At 40.5% G+C, this 20,991-nt stretch overlaps 1 protein-coding gene across 4 annotated transcripts; it reads right to left on the reverse strand.

Annotated features, from left to right (window-relative positions):
* Nucleotides 1–1,396: 1,396 nt before the first annotated feature.
* Nucleotides 1,397–19,943, reverse strand: CEP55 (centrosomal protein 55). Of its 4 annotated transcripts, none has more exons than XM_067709975.1 (9): nucleotides 19,873–19,943; nucleotides 17,893–18,087; nucleotides 15,212–15,487; nucleotides 12,958–13,026; nucleotides 8,378–8,528; nucleotides 6,671–6,984; nucleotides 4,739–4,810; nucleotides 3,963–4,088; nucleotides 1,397–2,564 (listed from the first exon to the last, which is right to left on the reverse strand). In XM_067709975.1, the coding sequence occupies exons 2-9, from the start codon at nucleotides 18,073–18,075 to the stop codon at nucleotides 2,364–2,366; spliced, it is 1,392 nt and encodes a 463-aa protein (XP_067566076.1). In that variant the 5' UTR covers nucleotides 18,076–18,087; nucleotides 19,873–19,943; the 3' UTR covers nucleotides 1,397–2,363. The 4 variants fall into 4 exon arrangements, with proteins under 4 accessions (XP_067566076.1, XP_067566075.1, XP_067566077.1 ...); XM_067709974.1 differs by lacking the exon at nucleotides 19,873–19,943 and adding an exon at nucleotides 19,515–19,866; XM_067709976.1 differs by lacking the exon at nucleotides 19,873–19,943 and adding an exon at nucleotides 19,503–19,866.
* Nucleotides 19,944–20,991: the final 1,048 nt, after the last annotated feature.

The raw sequence follows: 20,991 nt of genomic DNA on the forward strand, positions 1-20,991 counted from the left end.
CAACGAAGACCCAATGCAGCCAAGAATAAACAACTAAAAAAAAATAATAATAAATTTATTTAAAAAAAGAAATAGGAGACTTTTCTTGGTAAATCTGAAAGATCAGCCACACTGGGCTTGCATTCACATACGACGTTGGCTGGAGCTGGGCAGTTGCGCCCCCTTTGGGTGAAGACAGGCATTTTCCAGCCTCCACGGTCCGGCTGGCGGGCTGGCTCATCGGAGTTCCCATCTGGCCCATCAAAGGGGATTTTGAGTTGGCTCCTCTGACTAAAATTTACTCTGGGATAAGCCAGAGCAGCAGAGAGCTACACACTGGGAGAGGATAGTACTGCCTGCCGCTGCTGGTTATGGAATTGCCTCTGGACACAACGTTTTTCACCCCTATCATTAAGAAATCAGCGGAGTGGAATTCACTGCTGTTTAAGGCGAGGGTGTTGAGGCCATGGACCTCTAGTTACATGTTTTCTTCTCTGCAAAGGCACACTGGAGGCATCTCTTTACAATCTCAGTACCAGGATCACTACAGTGGTGTTTCTCTTGAAGATCAGCTGTGAATGGGGTACTGGATTGCTTCTCTGTGCTCAAACGCAGGGCTCACCTCTCAGAAGCGCTCCATGGCCTGCATTGGGGCTACCCTTGTGAGTGGCTCCATTTCACTTCTTAGTCTTGTTTTACTATTGCTTTTTCCTACTTCTTTTAAATTTTATCTTAGTATAAGACATATCTTTGAAGAGTCAGACCTCCAATCTTTATTAGAATAAAGCAGGGTTTAAATAAATGAATTCCTCTACTCAACATATACCTTGATTATAGCACTTCCCACAACATATTATACTTATATGTTTAGCTCTTGGTCTCTTCTACCAGACTGTGAAGATGGAGCTGCATTTTACTATCACTGTGTCACTAACACCTAGCGCAGAGCTTTGCGTGTAGTTGCCATTTAATAAACGTTTGGAGAATGAACGTAAAGATGTTTGCCGAATTGGCACGGCACGGATCCATGGAACAGGTGGAGGGGTTTGACAAGGCAGAACTTCCCAGACCAGAGGGATGAAAGAGACCAGGTGTGTTCTGCCATTTCTGTAACTCAAGGAACATCCCATTACTCCAGTTAAGGATACTGAGTTTGGAGAATTCGTAAGGGTTTTCTGGTGGAGAGAAGACGGGCTTTGGAATCGACCTGGAGTCTGAAATCCAAGAATGTCTTTTTTTTATGATTATGGGCATTTTGCTTAAACTTTCCGAGCTTCATGCAGCTTTTGGTTCCAAGGTGTCCTTAACCACCTTATTTATCATCTTACACTGTATGTTTTATCTGTAACTCGCTGGCACCCCTCTCAGGGCAGAAATCTCACAATACCTGTCTACATACATATACACTCCTCAGAGCAAAACTTATTATATCATTTTATTCTTTTCTCCTCTACATTACTAACAGTAGCCCAGTGTTAAGCATTTTAGAAAACCTGAAGAAATAAAGAATTTCTTGGGTTACACACGCATGTATAAAAATATATATTCAGATAAGCAAATATCTGCTCATTACATCGCCCAGCTTTTAAGAGTGCCAAAAATAAATAAATAAAACACCTGCAAATCAAAAGAGAGGGCTAGGTGGTTTTATCAAAATTCCTTTTAACAATTTTAGCTAACCAACATGTGCTAATGAAATTCAAGTTAAAGTTATAGCCAGTTAACATTACAGAAAACATTGTGTGTGGCTACTAAGGAGTATTCCTTAAACAGAATCTGCTTTGTGCTTAGAACACAGGTAGGTTTACAGTTTCAACAGTAAGCAGCAATAAAGATCAGGAAAATCCCCAACTTTTCTAATAACCGCTCTAACATAGAAAGGGAAAAAAAAAATGGAAAAAGTATCACCATCTTTTCACAATGGACATGAAAATCAGAACTGTAGGCTTAATAAGTGCTTGGATTAAAAAATACTAACACAATAAGATCCCTGGTTAATTACTTCTGATTTTTAAAAATCCACGAAACATAAAATAGTTGCTTGTTGGTGTAACAAATTTGATGCACAAGCAACAACCTGAACTATCTTTTCTCCAGCAAGTACTTTAACAGTGCAAAATGTTAGTCATCTCAGCATTCAATACTCTGCACATTCTGTCACTAAAGCCTCAAGATGAACCACTGCAGGGAGGTATCACTGCCAAGGAAATGCAAATCAGGCAAAAAAAATAATAATAATACAACGATTCACTCCTATACCAGAGTCTGAAAAGTATATAGGCACTTTCTGATCTGAGGTGAAATAAGTAATTCAAAATGTCCATAAGCTAACGTAAAATACAGTACTGAATCTTTTGACACAAAAACAAAGAATAATTATATTGTTACTCAGAACAGTATTCAACATGGACGAGTAGATCTCGATGTTCGGTGGCTGGATACTGGATATTGCACTTGGGACATTCTACCAGGCTTTCATTTAGTGCAGCAGTAGGACTTTTTGGTGAGGCAACTTTTCCTCTGTTTTCAGTCTCTCCTTGCAAAGTGACTAATGGCTCTGTGAAGGCAAACTCTTGAAGCTGCTTCTGAAAAATAAACGTCAAACGAACACGGTTTGTATAGATGGCCTACCATCCAGTAACTGCTCCACAGGTACTCCAGTTGCTTCAGCCCTGTAGACAGATTTTCTTCTGAATCTCTCTGGTCACTGGTATTATGGTGGCAACATACAAGGCGGTTATAAATCACCCAAATTACCCAGGAAGTTCTAGGGTTGGGTGTTTACATAGATAGGTTTTATTAAAATGCTTAGAGCCAAATGTAAAGGTGGGCGGGTGGACAGTGCTGACAAAGTTTGCTAGGTTTGTAAAAGAGGGGTAACTTCAATAATAAAGAACTACATGGAATTAAGAGCAGCAAAGAATTTTAGGTCAAACAGGTTACACACAGAAATGACTAAGATGTTGTATAATTCCTTTGTGACTTCCCTATTTCATGATTTTTTCCCTGAGGAATTTAGAATAGTCAGTAAAGCTTAAAAATGAGTACTTTACAACATAATATGAAGATGATGGATGGTAGGAACACAAAGAAAAATACAGGAAAATTATGGATTCTTTTGTATACCTTTGGCTTCCTATACTTTGAAAAACAGTCATCAACAGGAATGAATTATACATTTCAATTTCAAATATTATAAATGGTCAATATCAATGACATAAATAGAGCCAAAAAGTTATTTTCTGTCTTTTATTCATAAAGAAATTACAAATGATTTTAACAACTGCTATTTTCTCTTTTGAAAACCGAGGAATTCTGTTCGTAACATTTCACCATCTGCAAATATTCTGCAGTACTAGGATGATATATGAAATGTGTGGGGACATAACACACACAGACCCTAACAGATTTGGTCCAAAGCTTATTAATAGGATGAAAATAGGTAGATCAAAAACCATTTCCTCATAGAAGCATGTTATTTAAAAGGTTAATGTTTAAAAAGATTATGTGTTCAGGGTAACCCCCAGAAAGTACTCAACTCAATATGCCTAAAAGAGAGTATTAACAGTAATAGTCCATTAGCCCTAAAACCAGCATTTTTTTCTTTCTTTCTTTTTAAATAGAAAAGAATAATTTCAATTCAGGATCTACAACTGCCCTGCCTTGCCCCCTGTATCCCCCAGGCCAGGCACTGTTTAGTGCCTTTAGAATCACAGAGCCCAGCGTGGGTGGGGAATGATCCCAGGCACCGGTAATGTTATCATTACCAAGAGGCCCATAATGTCCCTCTGTCTAGTCCTCTGAACTGATGCTCAAAGGGCAGTTGCTTCAAAAGAGGCAGGGGATTTGATCTGATTGATTTGAGAAACAGCCATTATTTAAGCTGTATCCTCCTACTTCAGGAAATGGTTTTACATGTAAATAGAAAGATGGCAGAAAGAGAAAGATGAAAACAAGTTTTAGTTTAACCATTCCGATCTCACCAAGGATTCCAACTGTGTTATTTGATTTCTTGCTTTTCGGAGCTCCTTAAGAATTACATGCAATTGATGCTGCATATTTTGACGGTCAAGTTTTTCATTTTCAAAGTCTACAGTACATGCCTGCATCTAGAAAAAATGCCCAAGACAAGACAATGACAGCTAGTATATACTGTCTAGTTTTCTTGACTGGATGCTTGCATTTTTTTTTTATTAGCACAAGAAGCAAACATGTATTGTACCATTAGAGCAAGAATTCCTCTGAACACACTGAGATGTTGATAAATGAAAAAGCTTTGTCCAAGGAGCAAAACCAAAGCTTGAGGTGTAAGTGAGTGGTTAGAATCTGTCCTCCCCATCCTCCTTTTTGTGGGGAAGGGAAAGAGATGGCTGTTCCCTGGTTTGGAATATACTAAAAATCTCTGGTGTCTATTCTGAGAATAACTGGTGTCTCTTTGAGTTCTACTTGAAGTTATCAAGCAGCCCTATTAGGGACATCCGGTCAGACTAGCAGCCATTTAGGGAAGAATAAAATTTGCGAAGACAAACATCTACCTGTCAAGAAAATTGCCATGTCACCTTAGAGAATCTGGTTTAGCCTAAAGATAGTAATGGGAACATATGGCTGGCACAGATAGTCACTTTAAATATTTTGTTAAAGTTTTTAAAAAACATTTTCTACAACTTTCAACTGTTTCTTCACAGAATAGTGTAAACATGAGGAAAAATTCCATTTTCTAAAGGGTTAAATTGAATTTAGAAGCAACCCCAATGAATACCTGTTGTTCCAACAGAGCTACCCTTTTCTGTTCCTCTTTCTGCTTCGACAGAGTCGTGTAAAGAAACTGGACCTGTAGGATGTAAATAGAACCAACACTGTCACATTGACATTTTATGGTTTGACCTTGACCTGGGATGCATGACAGGCTCACATTTCTAAACAGGGCAACACCTGCTCTTCTGGGTGAGTCCTTCCAGTTGTGGTTGGGCAACCTATCTATATAAGCAGCTGAGCAGTACTGCCCAGGCCAAGAGTTCCCTGAGGCACAGACTGAACGTTGATTAAAAAAAAAAAAGCACTAAACCGGGGCTTCCCCGCTGGCACAGTGGTTGGGGGTCCGTCTGCCGATGCAGGGGACGCGGGATCGTGCCCCGGCCTGGGAGGATCCCACAAGCCGCGGAGCGGCTGGGCCCGTGAGCCATGGCCGTGGAGCCTGCGCGTCCAGAGCCTGTGCTCCGCAACGGGAGAGGCCACAACAGTGAGAGGCCCGCGTACAGCAAAAAAAATAAAAAATAAAAGCACTAAACCGCAGTGGACACACCCACTTTCCTTTAGGTCCTGACATCCACTAATATTTCTGAGTAGGATAACAAAGCTGGAAGAGCCTGGCCACCTCAGCCAGAGTAGGAGCAAACTTCTCAGTCACTTCTGCATAATCTTTCATAAATATCACTGCTTGCACCTGCAGGCAGAAGTAAGGGTGGTAAAGACTAAGAAGGCAAATGTTACAGACTATTTTTTTCCCTCTCTCTCAACTTTTGGAGGATTTTAAAAATTACTATTCTTTTTTTTTTCTTAAATTAATTTATTTAATTTTTGATTGCGTTGGGTCTTCATTGCTGCACGTGGGCTTTTTCTAATTGCGGTGAGCGGGGGCTGCTCTTCATTGCGGTGTGCAGGCTTCTCATTGCAGTGGCTTCTCTTATTGCAGAGCACAGGCTCTAGGCACACGGGCTTCAGTAGTTGTGGCTCACAAGCTCAGCTGCTCCACGGCATGTGGGATCTTCCCAGACCAGGGCTTGAACCCGTGTCTCCTTCATTGGCAGACGGATTCTTAACCACTGTGCCACCATGGAAGTCCCCCAAATTACTATTCTAATAGTAGCAATAACTAACATTTACCTAGCCCTTTAATTTACAAAGCACTTTTACATTCTCTCAGTTGACCTTCATAAAAGTCCTCTGAGGCGAGAAGAAGTTGTTAGATTTACTATTATTAATTTGACACAAATAACCTGCAAGTCAGAGAAGTTAGCTGATTTTCCTGAGGCCACACAATTAGAGACCTGGTATGGACCTCAAATTATGTTTTTTCCATTATTTCATGCTGCCAGGCAAAATTTAAATTAATGAGTTTCTGTTGAAGTAGTATTCAATTCTAATAATCCTCAGTAATGCCAACATTACTGAGACGGACATCCTGGATCCGGCTGTGAGCATAGTGAGAACATGGAGGGCATCTGGTAATTAACTTGAGCCAGTGTCATCACAATCTCAGTGCCAGCCTAGCAATCAGCCTTGATCCCCCCTTAACTTCCCCTCTTTCAGCTTCTCACACATACCTAACTCCTCCTCACTCAGCTTTTGTGTCTGTGATTTCCTCCCACTAGGAGGGAATTCCCACAGTCACCCACCTCGCCGGTTCCTTCTCACCATCAGCTTTGTCCAAATACCATCTCCTCAGCGACGCTTCCGCTGGCCCCCGATTTCTCTTGGTCATATTACCCTGTTTTATTTTCTTTAGTTTACTTGTTTATTTAGGTACTTGTTTATGGTCTGTCTCCCTTCTAAGTATGAACTCCTAGGAGGGGGCAGGAACTTGCGTTGCTCCTTGCTGGTTCCCAAGTTGTTAAAATAGTCCCTGACACTTAGTAAGTACCATGAGAATTCTGAATTATAAACTGTGGAAAACCTTGCTAGTTAGACTCACCTGAGATAAGAGCTCTTCAGATCTCTTCTTCTCTTCTTCAAGTTTTTCCCTGGCAAGATCATTCTCTTCCTTGAGCCTTTGTATTTTCTCTGTTTTATGCCTATCGTATTCCAGATGTTGTACATCTGCCTTTCTTTGTGAACACAACAGCTGATTTAAATCTTGCACTTCTTTTTGGGTTTCTTCATATTTTCTTCTAAATTCACTAAGTTCAAAATTCAACTGAGTTATTGTTTGTCGTTCTACCTCAAGATCGTTTTTTGCATTTGCCAAGAGATGGTTGTAATATTTTTGCTTTTCTTCTTGAAGACAACCTAGGACAAACACATCAGGGCACAACTCACTTTATAAAAGAGAGAATTTTCCTGAAGAAATAAATGTAAATATGTTTCTATAAACAAGATCACATTTATTTCCTCACCTTCAAAAACGAAGAGTCAAGAGAGAGGGAACATGGCTGATATTTGACAGAACAAGAAACAGAAGTTCAGGTATACTACTTGAAGTCACAAAATGAATAAATAGAAGAACTAGAAACAGTAATATAATTATTCTGAGGGAGGGAAAGTCACTAATGTCTAAAGAAAACAAATCAACATATAGGGCCATTAAGTCATTATTTATAGATATGGCGGTAATTACCAAAACCAAAACCAGAAATGTTTAAAAGCAGCTGCCCTGATGGGAGGAAGAAATAGGCATTAGGATGGGATGGGAAAGGTAGAACAGGGTCTTCTGTACTATTATTAAATTATTTTAACAAGTGTTTATATTGCTTTGATAAAACACAGAGAGAGAGCGAGGGAGAGAGAAAAGGAAAACTATATTACCCGAGAAAAAGACTAGACTTCACCCATAATTAAAATCCTTTTATGTGTAGTAAACTTATAAAGGCATTACAGTAGTAACTTTGTCCCCTTAGGAATAAAAAGCTTTAAATTATCTCTAGAGACATTCCTTTTATACTTTTTTAGCATTAGTTTCATTTTAAATATTCACATGTGAAGCTCTAAGATTATGAGCCTTGCTGGCCTTTCATTAGCTTTCTCTTTCTATAATTCAAGGCTCCAGTCCCACTAAGGCTGTCAGTCATTCTAAATGAGTGCTTTGCACAGGGGTTTTTCTTTTCCTGGCTCATCACCTGGAACTGCTGAATCTATTTGTAAAATGAGAATAATGATCCTTCCTGCCCCACCTCTTAGGCTTCTTGCGAAACACAATGGAGATCAGTGTCAGAGAAGCTGCAGACCACTTGGCAAAAAAGACAGCATCAATCAGAAGAAACTTCACCTCAATTCTAGGGTGAGATTCAAATGATTGAAGAATAATGTATAAAAATGTAATCTTTCTCCTGGGATTGATATGAATAACTGCTTAAGGGAAGCTGAGTAAAAAGATAAGGTCAGCACTGGGGGAAATAAAGTTGGAGAAGGGCTTTGAAGGAGGGGAAGGATATGTAAGGTGGAGAAAACTTAATGTGCCTTCAGGGCTGCAAGATCCCTTTACCCTGTGACTTATGCCCTTTGGTGTCAGAAAACAATGGGAAATGAAACAGACTGGCTAAAATGGTATTTCTTATTTCAGGGCTTGCAGACCTGCTCTTACTTTACTTTATAACACATGTCTATAAGAATCTAAATTTGATGAATCTCTCCTTTTGAAAAATATCAGGCAGGACAACCCTAAAGAACATTTTTATACCAGTACCTTCTGATTCAGCCTTTTTTGTCTCCTGTGGGAATGCATGAACAGCTGTTTCCAATTTCTGTTCCAACTCAAAGATCTTCGCTAAAAGTCCTTTTACGTAGACCTCTCGCTGCTCATCATACACAAGCCATTGCTGATTTTTCTCCAGAGCCTCAAAGTGAAAATGAAAGCAAATCAATAATAAAAACTCAAACTCTTAAAATGGACAAGGGAGCCCAAGGGATGCAGTCTTTTCCAGCACACAAAAACTCTACAGCTCACATCATAGAATGATTCTAGGCAACCACTGTAAAGCTCCTGACACAGAGACACATTCTAAGGCCACACACCTTTGGAATACCTAATAACATGGCAAAGTCACATCTACATGGGGTTAAGTTCATTTGTCTGCTATTTCCTATACACAATTTGCTTTGTGTCTGTGTCCATGTCATTCTCTGTAAACAGAATGTCTTTGTGGTAGAGGTGGAGAGGCACTGCTCAGATACTCTTTTAAGAAAGAGCTGTTTCAAAAAAAAAAAAAAAAAGAAAGAGCTGTTTCTTGGGGCTTCCCTTTGGCGCAGTGGTTAAGAATCTGCCTGCCAATGCAGGGGACATGGGTTCAAGCCCTGGTCCGGGAAGATCCCACATGCTGCAGAGCAACTAAGCCCGTGAGCCACAACTACTGAGCCCACGTGCCTAGAGTTCATGTTCTGCAACAAGAGAAGCCACCGCAATGAGAAGCCCGGGCACTGCAACAAAGAGTAGGTCCCCCTCGCCACAACTAGAGAAAGCCCGCGTGCAGCAACAAAGACCCAACACAGCCAAAAATAAATTAATTAAATAAATAAATTTTTTAAAAAAGAAAATGAGCTGTTTCCACCCAACACAGGGCTCTGCCTGGGAGCTCTCCACAGGGTGGACGGAGGCTCTGTCAGGTTTGCATCCTGGCCTGACGGTGCCCCTGTCCAGTCCTGCTGCCTTCCTTTTCCTCTCACAGATGTCGCTCCCCAATAAACTGTTTGCACTGCTAACTCCATCTCAAACTTAAATACCACCCTCTCTCCTTATCACTAATTTTCATCTTTTACATCTTTTAGAACTCAAAAATTCCAAAGTGGGATCATTCATCTGGTTTGTATAGGGGCTTATGAACTCAGTTGTTATATATACATATGTCTACATATTTTAAAAAATTATTTTACCAACCATCTTCAGCTTTTTTCTGTGTTTGCTGTTTCTCTCAAATAGATAGTAAGCTCCTTGAAGTGGCAGACCATGCTTTTCCACGAGGATTTACAGCTTTTGCATACAATGTGTAGTCAAGAAATTATTTGAATGATGGGATAATATTAATAAAATAAGCAGTGTCTGTTTAAGTTAGCTGGTAAGAGGGAAAGTGATTCACTTTACTGTTACTGCTAATATTAGTTTTTCATTTCAGTTACATCTTTCCTGCAAGAAACTAGATGATGCCTTACCAGCCACCTAGCACAAGCTGGAAAATTTTATAAAATCACATCTACATTTTCTGTGGATCATACCACCTGATCTGTGGCAAGACATTAGCAAAATATTCACATAAGAAGCTACATTAAGGGCTTCCCTGGTGGTGCAGTGGTTAAGAATCCGCCTGCCAATGCAGGGGACACGGGTTTGAGCCCTGGTCTGGGAAGATTCCACATGCCGTGGAGCAACTAAGCCCATGTGCCACAACTACTGAGCCTGCGCTCTAGAGCCCTCGAACCACAACTACTGAGCCCGCGTGACACAACTACTGAAGCCCATGCGCCTAGAGCCCGTGCTCCACAGCAGGAGAAGCCACCGCAGTGAGAAACCGCGCACCACATCAAAGAGTAGCCCCCACTCTCCACAACTAGAGAAAAGCCCACGCGTAACAACGAGGACCCAATGCAGCCAAATTAAAAAAAAAAAAATTATAACTGTGTGTGTATGGGGGTGGGGATTGAAAGAGAAAGTATCAAATGGGGTAAAATGTTAACAATAGTTCAATTTTTTTAAAAATTGATTTTATATATTTATTTTTGCCTACGTTGGGTCTATGTTGCTGCGCACGGGCTTTTTCCAGTTGCGGCGAGCGGGGGCTACTCTTCACTGCAGTGCGCGGGCCTCTCATTGCAGTGCCTTCTCTTGTTGCCGAGCACGGGCTCTAGGCTCGTGGGCTTCAGTAGTTGCCGCACATAGGCTCAGCAGGTGTGGCTCGCGGGCTCCAGAGAGCAGGCTCAGTACCTGTGGTGCACGGGCTTAGCTGCTCCACGGCATGTGGGATCTTCCCAGACCAGGGAATGAACCCGTGTCCCCTGCATTAGCAGGCAGATTCTTAACCACTTCGCCACCAGGGGAGTCCCTAAAATAGTTCAGTTTTGGTAAAGAGTATGTGGGGTTCTATGTACCATTTTCCATTCTTGTAACTTTTCTGTAAATTTGAATTTTTTCGAAATAAAAAATTTAAAATAATTATTATTTATCTTCCATAATTCTATGTTTAAAAATCAGATTTTCCGGGCTTCCCTGGTGGCGCAGTGGTTGAGAGTCCGCCTGCCGATGCAGGGGACATGGGTTCGTGCCCCGGTCCGGGAAGATCCCACATGCCGCGGAGCAGCTGGGCCCATGAGCCATGGCCGCTGATCCTGCGCGTCTGGAGCCTGTGCTCCACAACAAGAGAGGCCACGACAGTGAAAGGCCCGCGCACCGCGATGAAGAGTGGACCCCACTCGCCGCAACTAGAGAAAGCCCTCGAACAGAAACGAAGACTCAATGCAGCCAAAAATAAATAAATAAAGAAGCTTTCATTAAAAAAAAAAGCAAAAAAAATCAGATTTTCCTTTTTTTTTTGGCCTCACTGCACAGCTTTTGGGATCTTAGCTCTCCAACCAGGGATTGAACCTGTGTCCCCTGCAGTGGAAGCTGACAGTCCTAACCACTGGACCACCAGGGAATTCCCTAAAAATCAGATTTTTAAAATCAAGAGCAAGAAATGCCTATTAAAACTGACTTTTAGCTATTCGGTGTCAAAGTTACTGACACTGGAGAATGTTTACAGCATTAACTCCGTGTAATTATTTCAAAATATCAGCCAGACCTAAATGGTAGATGAGGAATGATACAGCTTGGTCTTAAGATTATTTTAGCATAACAAATACTGATTCTTAAAATAGGTGAGCAAACTTCTAAAGGAAGTTTTATGGGAGCTTTGCAGAGGGTGTAGGATTAACATTGCTGAGCTCCCCAAAGCCAATATTGTGACACTGCAGACTCTGAAGAGTGAGATTTCTCTCTCCCTGCTCCTAAACCCTCCAACTATAATTCTCCTCCTGCTCTAAAAGATCTGCTGAGACTCCAAAGGGGTAACCAGAGCTAAACCACCTCTTGCTCCCCACATGTAATTTAATGGTTCTTAAAGGGTGGTCTTCAGACCACTAACAGTAGCAGCAGCACCTGAAGCTTACTGGAAATGGAGAATCTCAGGTTCTACCCCAGACCAATCGTCATTACATAAAAATAACTTTAGTTGCTCTTTGAAGCAGTTAGCACTGAGAAGCCTAAAAATTACCCGAGTTTAAGAAAATAGCATCTATTTTCAGGTACTTTGCTAAACGAGACACTAGTGAAATTCAAGAAACTTCACAAGATTCCCTTTAGTCATTCTTTCCAATTTTGTAGATGCTGGGGATAGTATATGACATACAAAAAACTTATTTTGATAGTATTTTAAGAATTATGTTTCTTCTGTATTTCTGTTACCTCTAGGTAAATTACTTTGATAAGGGTATGTGGTACCCAGTTATATAGACACTCAACAGATTTAAATTCTTCTTTTGAAGATTAAAAAGACCTCAAGGTACACCTGCTAGATAAGATAAAACAGGAATCTTAAGAGCATACCTAGATCAGGGTAGACATGCTAGTAATATTTCTGGAATCACAATATCTACCTACTGACCCAATAATTAAATCAAGAATTTCATACTTTGCATATCTAATCTTAAAACTTGAAAAAGTACAATGTGAATAGTAGTCCTGTGTCCCCAATTTATTTAATTTCCAATGAAACTCACCAATCCCTTTAAGACATAAGTTTGTAATACAGCTTTACCATATATCTAAAATAACCTCATATCAAATTCTAGGAAAAAGAAACATTGAATACACAAAGAATGTGTTTCCTTTTCAAACTATGAAAGCAAACCCTGGTTCCAAGGGAATAATTTCAAACTAAAGAGTACATCTTGCATGGATAAACAAAAAGAAAAAAAAACTACAAGTTAAATTACATTATAATAATAAAATAGTTGAGCAAATTAGATTTAGGTGAAGAAGGGATACTGTTGAGGTATTTGGTAAAAATGGGTGATTTCTAGGGCTTTCTATCCTAAAGAGTCCATACTTAGAGGAACTGGCCCTCTTGAATGCCTGGAAAGAGACTTAAAGGTAGTAGTAACCTAGAGAGATGATCTCAAACCATTCATTTCTCCATTTCCTCAAAAGATTTTTTTCAAACCACAGCATTACTGCTGTCAATTTCCATGAAATTTGATAATAAATGAAGTCATAACTTAGTAAAAGAAAAATGAACTTACATCTTTCAGCTGTATTTCCATTTCATGAATATTACTCATTGATGAATTGAAGCAACTTGTAGCCACAGTCTACAAGTAAATCAATATTAGTTAACATCATAAATTTAACAACAGAAGTTTCCTCATTATATTTAGTTTCATAATAATACAGTATACTTCACAGGGGCATCCCAAAATCCAGATCTGGTATATGCCAGCTGATGGGTAGCAGAGCAGAATTTAGATGTCCTGGAAGCTTTCTAAGCAGATTGGAAACCCTGAGATTTCATACCTAATTTGACCTCTGAGGTCACCTGGACCCCAGTATAGCCCTCAATGCATATGAACAGCCCACTGATTTTCACCAGAAGGAGACAAAACAGCTGGGCTATTTAGATGAAATCTGGAAAATATTAAATTGGCAAATAAAAGACGAAAGTTGTTTTCTAGAACTATATTTGTATTAGCAATAGTATTAATTAGTATTCATTCATATAGAACTCAAAACATAATTTGTCCCCTCTTTTTTCTTCATTTTCTCATAGAGAAAAAAAAGAGGGGAAGTAGGTGGTAAGGTAGCCAGGCTAGTCAACAAAACTCATAAAAAGCTGTATTTCAGTCTTTTAACAGCTATAAGGAAAGAGATGTATGTGAAGGATGGCAAAGAAGCTCAAAATATTTTTTTCTCCAAAGATGCTCTAGCCACCCTAGTATGTAGCCCTTTCTCCCTCTCAATTTAGTCCTTTAGGTAGAAACTATGATAGAGATAGTTCATCAAATCCCTTTCCTTTCTCCCTGGGCACATTGTGGACTACATTTCCCAGACTTCCCTATGGTTAGTGAGGTCATGAGACTGAATTCTGTCCAATGGAACGTAAGCAAAAGTGAGATATGCCATTCCCAGGCCTAGACCTTACCGGCTCCCCCAATTCTCCACATGCTGTCTAGCCCACAGCTGTGTATAGCGGATCTGGTGGAGGACTGCACCTTGAGGGATGGGGGAGCCACTAGAAGGAAGGAACGTGGATCTCTGAATGCCTATGTGGAGCAAAGCCTCCTCCACTCCAACCTGCACTAGGCTGTGACATGAGGGAAAAATACTCATTTTTCATATAAGACTCTGAGATTTGGAGGTCGGTTGTTAGGCAATTAGACATGCTGACTAATACAGAAATGAGTAGTGGGTATTCAACAATTATTATAAGAATACATTTTTTAAATTATCATTTCTGCCAAGATTTACATTTCCACCTTCAAAAGAAACTAATTCTTGAGCTTTAAGTAAAGGTTTAGTCAACCACGTAGGACCTGACTATAATGTTTCATGAGTTTCAGTTCTATGGAAATTCTCTAGAAAAGCTTAACCTCTTTGAACTCATCTGTAGAAATACTCAATTGCCCATCTATGAGAGTACACATAAATTATAGGTGCTCTAAAGGGGAGATAAAGTAGAAAGACCCTTAACATCGTTGACATATTGTATCTGAAAGCCATAGATTTTCTTCTGTAGGTGGTATTAATAGTTGTAGTATTAGTATTATTCAAATGTCCAAATTTCGAAAAGAATCAAAGGTCTGATCAATAAGAAACCATTTATTTAGCACTTACTACATGCCAGGCACTCTGCTAGGCTATTTATATATATTGTAACATTTAATCTCCAGTATTCTTACCCTGATTTTACTGATGTGGAAATTGAGGTTTAGGAGAGGGGTCTGGTGAATTCTAGCATTGTCTCCAAGGCTAGAGAGGTTAAGGAATTTGTTCAGAGTCACACAGCTAGCAAGTGGAAGAACAAAGATCTGAACTCGGATCTGCCTACCCACAAATCCTTGCTCTTTTTGCTACACTAGTGATGCTAAAACAAAAGAGAGGGAGAAAAAGCATGTACAGTTAGGAAAAAAGCATACTTGATATTTTAACTGGGTATCTCAAATAAGAAAAACAACCAAAAAATGAAGCCTATTGTTTTCACAATACAAACTATATAAAAAAGAACTCAACAAAATCTTCCCGGCTGTTGTAGATACACAGTGGATTCTGTATTCTGAATAATCCCTTGCATAAAACAATGGTGTGGGGAGTGGAGGGAGCCATATTACCTATTTTTGCTTATGGAGAAGTACCAGGCTATAAAAAAAAAAGGAACCTGTTTGTTAGTATACTATACTGTCTCACCATTTGCCAAGCATGTTTTAACAAACTCATTCTCCATAAGAATTACAAACTGTATCAGAAAAGATTTTAAAAATCTGGGTTTAAAGAAATTAGTACCTGTGATAAACGAAGTGTATCAGCTTTGCCTTCAAATTCAGCAAGTCTTGCAGTTGTAGCAGACAAGTGTTTTTTTAATATATCTGTCTCTTCAGACAAGGATTTCAACAGCTGTTCCCTCCTTTCACCTTCCTTTGTTTTCTCTTCCAGCTGTTCAAGCAATGCAGTAGTGCTGTGTTTGGCTTTCAGCTCGTCTCTGAGTTGCTGTATTTCTTTGTCCTTCTCTGTGAGGCGATAAGCATTCTTCTCTCTCTCAGCTTCAAGGACTCGAATTTTCTAGATATAAACCAAGAAGAATCTTAGAAAAAGGCCAGGTCAAACACAAAAATAAACAGTACATTACAACAAGCATTTGTGAAGTGTTTATTATATATCAAGTCAGCATTATACCAGATACAGGGCAAAAAAGAAGATGACGCCTGGGAGGGGAGTCTGGGAGAGAATGGATACAGGTATATGCATGGCTGAGTCGCTTTGCTGTGCACCTGAAACTATCACAGCATTGTTAATCAGCTATACTCCAATATAAAATAAAAAGTTAAAAAAAAAAAAGATGAAGGCAAGGTCTTACGCTCAGAGAAATCAGAGAGGTAAGCCAATATATTAATGCAATATGGTAAGTGCTGTGGTTAAGATATATAGAAAATGAATGGGACATGGACACAGAAAGGAAAGATCAACTCTGTCAACAGTGGTTAGAGAAAGCTGAAGAAAAGCTGGCTCTCACCTGAGCATCTGCTAGTCATTCCCCCACCATGCCAGATCTAATAATCTTAAAGGCTAAAAGTGAGTCACACAAAGAGATACATGCTCACTGATGAACTTGAAGCAACAGAATTTAAAAATAACAAAATGTTCTACCCGGATAAAAGTGCATTCATAAACTTGCTTTTTGTTAATAAATGATTTGGTGTCAAATCTAGAAGGTGATCTTCAAAGGAGTGTTCAACATTTTCAAGGATTTGAAAGATAAAGAAGACGTGTTTGTTAAACTCCTGCTGGCATAAGGGAGAACGCATCAATAGAGAGATGATAGAAAAAGTTAGCAGAGTGGCTTTACATGCTAACAAAGGAAAAACAACATAAAACTAAAAACTTGCATTTGAGGGTGGGGGAGAGAAGCAGTTGTTCAAATAAAGATGGAGAAATTGGGCTTCCCTGGTGGCGCAGTGGTTGAGAGTCCGCCTGCCGATGCAGGGGACACAGGTTCGTGCCCCGGTCCGGGAAGATCCCACATGCTGCGGAGCGGCTGGGCCCGTGAGCCATGGCCGCTGAGCCTGCGCGTCCAGAGCCTGTGCTCCGCAACGGGAGAGGCCACAACAGAGAGAGGCCCGCGTACGGCAAAAAAAAAAAAAAAAAAAAATGGGGAAATTGAGTGGGACAGTTGTATGAAAACGATGAGGGAATTTTCAGTTGCCTACAAGCTTAAGACAAGACAGTAGTATGATACAGTTACCAAAAATTCAATTCAATTTTTTTTTTTTTTGATGGTACGCGGGCCTCTCACTGTTGTGGCCTCTCCCGCTGCGGAGCACAGGCTCCGGACGCGCAGGCTCAGAGGCCATGGCTCACGGGCCCAGCCGCTCCGCGGCATGTGAGATCTTCCCGCACCAGGGCACGAACCCGTGTCCCCTGCATTAGCAGCCGGTCTCTCAACCACTGCGCTACCAGGGAAGCCTAAACCGAATTCAATTTTAAGCTTTCATAGAGTATATCATCCAGATTACGGGAAATAATAGTACTGCTTCAACCTGTGTTTGCCGCTGTATGCAATACTAGGTACATAATTCAAGAGGGACATGAACACACCACAGAGTGTTCAGGAAAGTGACCAGGAGGAGAAAAAGCCAGTAAAGCTGAAGAATATGGGGCTGGTCTACAGAAAAGTAAGAGGAAGCAAGATTTCCTTGGATATCTGAAAAATTGTCAATTGGATAAAAAAAAAATAGACTTGTTCTGTGTAGCTTTAATTGACATAACTAGAACAAACGGGTAGAAGTTACAGGAAGTTAATTTCAATTGATTATAAAGGGGTTTTGATAGCCAGTGCTCGTCAGAAGTGGAATGAACTGGAAAGAGGTCTCCCAGGAAAGCTATTAGATTCCTTCACCAGATTACAAAATAATCTTTATGTCTAAGAATTGGTGATATGTGTTAAAATATGTTAACACATATTATGTATTAAAAAATAATAATAAATATGTGTTAAAAAATAATAAATCAGTTGGTTTTACGATGTGCCTATAAAGTAAAATTTAAAGAAATCCAATGATATTATTTAGTACAGATCATTTATTTTCTATGAACAATAAAAGTACTTTTGCAAAATAAATTACAATCAAGTTAACGATTAAATTTTAAATCCTTCCAGTTCTAGCAAATTCCTAACTGCTTTACAGACTATATCATACCAAATTGTAAATGAGGGATATATAGTTTAACAGAACACAAAATGCTAATATCTGTAATGATTTTACCTTAAAAAAGACTGTAAACAAAGATTACTTGTAAAGCAGCCAATATACATGATTAAATGGGTTTTTAAGCATTCACATTAAAAACTAAATCCCAAAGTTGACATTAGATTTGTTTTTTACATTTAGTGAACATAAAAACTACATTATATCATTATACTTTCTCATCTACTACAGCAAAGCTTACTACAGTTTAAAGGATCTTACCTCCAAAAGTCTGTGTCTGTCTTTATCATTCAGCTTTCCTTTTCCGCTTGCCATTTCATCCACCGATGTTTTTAAGGCTGCAATTTCTCCCCTAAATTTTTCTAATGCAGCTTCTGATTTGGAGTTACTAGGCTTTGGTCCCCATTTACTTTTAATTAAATCTTTGGGACTTCTGGAAGACATCTCTGAAAATGTCTGTAAAAATAAAAATACAGTAATAAGTCTGAGTTTACAAGGTCAAATCTCAGGTTTGAAAAGGTCTAATAACTAATTTGCTAAACAGAAGAACCTTTCTATCTAAATAGAAGTGATATAGCCAAACCAGTAGGGTATGGAACAGGGACTGGGGAAGGCTTCTAGCGTGCTAGTAACACTATATATTTTTAAAGTCTGGGTGGTAGATACATGGGGAGTATTCAATATGTCAACTTGTACTCTTGTGTTTGTGCAGGATTCTGTATGTGTGTCATACTTCAGTAGAAAAATTTCATTTAAAAAAAATGGAGGGATAACCAATGATTAAACCATTAAATGAAGTCTGAAAGAAGTAGATCACAATCAAAGACAAATTTTACCCAAGAATAAAAAGCTAATGATAAATAATGTAATTCTGAATATCTGGACATTGAAACGTCATTACCTGACATAATGGTGCGTACTCTGTTTTATAAGCTAAGCCTAGTTCAGATCTATCTTTTTTTTTTTTTTTTCAGATCTATCTTAATAATAATGGTCAGCTGAGAGAGCACAGTGGGCAGAAGTGAGAAGAAACCAATATGAGGCATTTATAGGAAAAAGAGACAATATTCACAGAATTCAGGAATGACAGGAATTAAGAATAACGCGTAAGGAGAAGTTTAGCGTATTTGCTAATAGTATTAGATGACATTTAAGAAGCAAGGGTATAATATAAACTCTAGGAGCAAAATACATAGCAAAAATTACTGTGTATATAATAAAAGTAGTTTTAATTAGGGAGGTTAAAAAGCATTTTTCCACCTATGGATCCCAAGATAAAATAATGGTAATGTGACTAGGGAATCCAGGGGAATATGATACTATTCATGCATTCAAAAATATTGGAGAATTTAATTTACCAGACAGCATATTAGGTGCTGGGTATACACCGGCAAAAAAAAGAAAAAAGAAAGAAAGAAATGAAAGAGAGACATGTCCCTTACATAACGGAACTTTCGATCTAGCAGACGCGGCAGGCAGTAACAAGGAAACAAATATAGATTCTCAAGTTGTAAAATAAATGTTATCCAGGAAATGAAAAGTACAATGATACCAGTAACAGTTGAGGAGACCTACTTAGACACCTCGGTGGAGAAGGTTTTTCTACGGAAGGGACCTTAAGGGTCATCCTGTGTGGACTCAGAGAGCCTGAAAATACCAGAAGTGGGTAAACTGAGTTGAAGAGACCATCTATCACAAGGATAGCCCTGGAGTTTTGTCCATTCTGAGGTGCAAGACTAAGATAACCAGCAAAGGGCACGACGCCTCTATTACAGACCACGTCGTCTGCAAGTGGAGGCAAATCTTACGAAAACCCTCACAGAAGATCTCACGTGGGAAGACAGGCAAAGAAAAACTGCAAAAACGGGCACCTTTTTTCTCACCCCCACTTTGAAGATGTTTGTAGAACAGACATGAAAGTGCCTGCTAATCCGCAAAAGGCTGTACTAACGAAAGACCTTGGCCAAGTCACTCGAACTCCCAGCGCTCGTCTGAAAGAGGAGGATAATATCCGCCGCAGGGCTGAAAGGAGGGATCGAATCTGCAACCGCCGTGAGGCACCCAGCCAGGGCCAGGAACCATGTGAGAGCCAGGGAAACGCGACGGGCACCCGAGAGGGCAGAGATTGAGCCCCAGCTAACGCGATCTCCCACTGCCCACGCCTCCCTGGCCGTCTCGCCCGGCCCCGGGGCTGCGGGCCCTGGCCGCCCCCGCCACACTCCGCGGTCGGCCCAGTCTCACCCTCCGGCGCGGGAGCCGCTTCCGGGAGTTTGAATCCCGCGGCTGTGGGGTGGGGCACGTCACTGCCGGCAGGGGTGAGGCGCGCGCGACGGTATCGCGGCTCTCCGATTGGCTGCGGCCTCCGAGGGGCGGGGCCTGGAACCCGAGGGCCGACGGAGTGCGGGCTGGAGACCCGCAGAGCCGGGGTCGAAGGGTGGGGCTGAGGCCGAGAGGCGGGGCCGAAGGCGGGAAGGCTTTCGCCGGACCCGCTACCGAGTTCTGGGAGTTTCCTCAACGGTCTTCTGAGGTTTCAGACCTCAAGCTCGGTGTTTCTTTGTAAGGAACTGATTTGTGTTTATCTGCTTTGGGGGCTGAAGCAAATTACTATGCTGAGCGAGATAACTCCAGTGACTGCGAGCGGGGACTAACCAGATCCGCGTCCTTGAGCATGATTCGCCCTTCTGAGTACCAGTTTCGCCCTTTATAAAATGGGAGAATTGGATTCCACAAGGGGGCACAGCCTCCCTGTTTTCCTCTTTGGGTGAGCCTTCCTCCTCCCAAAAATCAGGGTGGAGCAATGGGGAGTGTAGCCTGTGGGAGGATTGATAGGCACGCTCAGATTGAACGCTGAGATTATGAGCCCTAGATGAAGCAAGCTAGGCAGGCGTTTGCTCCAGATTGCCCTCCGGCTCGGTGTCTATTGGTTAGATACGGGTCCTGGCTACCTGCTTTGAGGACTTTCTCTTGCTAAAACCGAGAGGCACAGAAAGCGTTTGGCAGGGCCTGCCCTTCTCGGGCAGAGCATAGACTCACCAGAGGCTTAACACAATAAAAAGGATACAGTAGCAAAACATCCTAGGAAAGCAGCGTCACACAGGGGTTAAACTCTGGATTAGGAATGACTTTAGCTCCTCACTGCCTCTTACTAGCTGTGTGTTCTTGAATAAGTTATTTACCCTCTCTGAGCCTCAATTTCCTGATCTGTAAAATGATACAGGTAATAATATCTACCTCATAGGGTGATTATGAGCATTAAATGAGAGAACCCATGTAAAGTGCATAGTGTTTAGTAAATGCTCAACTGATGTTAGCCCTTATTACATAAAAAGCAACAAAAGCCCTTTGTTTCTAAATGGAATG

The sequence above is a fragment of the Pseudorca crassidens genome, chromosome 16, assembly GCF_039906515.1.
Source record: "Pseudorca crassidens isolate mPseCra1 chromosome 16, mPseCra1.hap1, whole genome shotgun sequence".
Taxonomy (NCBI): domain Eukaryota; kingdom Metazoa; phylum Chordata; class Mammalia; order Artiodactyla; family Delphinidae; genus Pseudorca; species Pseudorca crassidens.

Coding starts and splice junctions, on each gene's coding strand:
- CEP55 (XM_067709975.1), bottom strand. CDS start 18,075: ATGTCTTCCAGAAGTCCCAAAGATTTAATTAAAAGTAAATGGGGACCA. Junction 13,027..15,211: donor ATACACTTCGTTTATCACAG/GTACTAATTTCT, acceptor ATTTACTTGTAG/ACTGTGGCTACAAGTTGCTT. Junction 4,089..4,738: donor TAGCTCTGTTGGAACAACAG/GTATTCATTGGG, acceptor CATTTTTTCTAG/ATGCAGGCATGTACTGTAGA.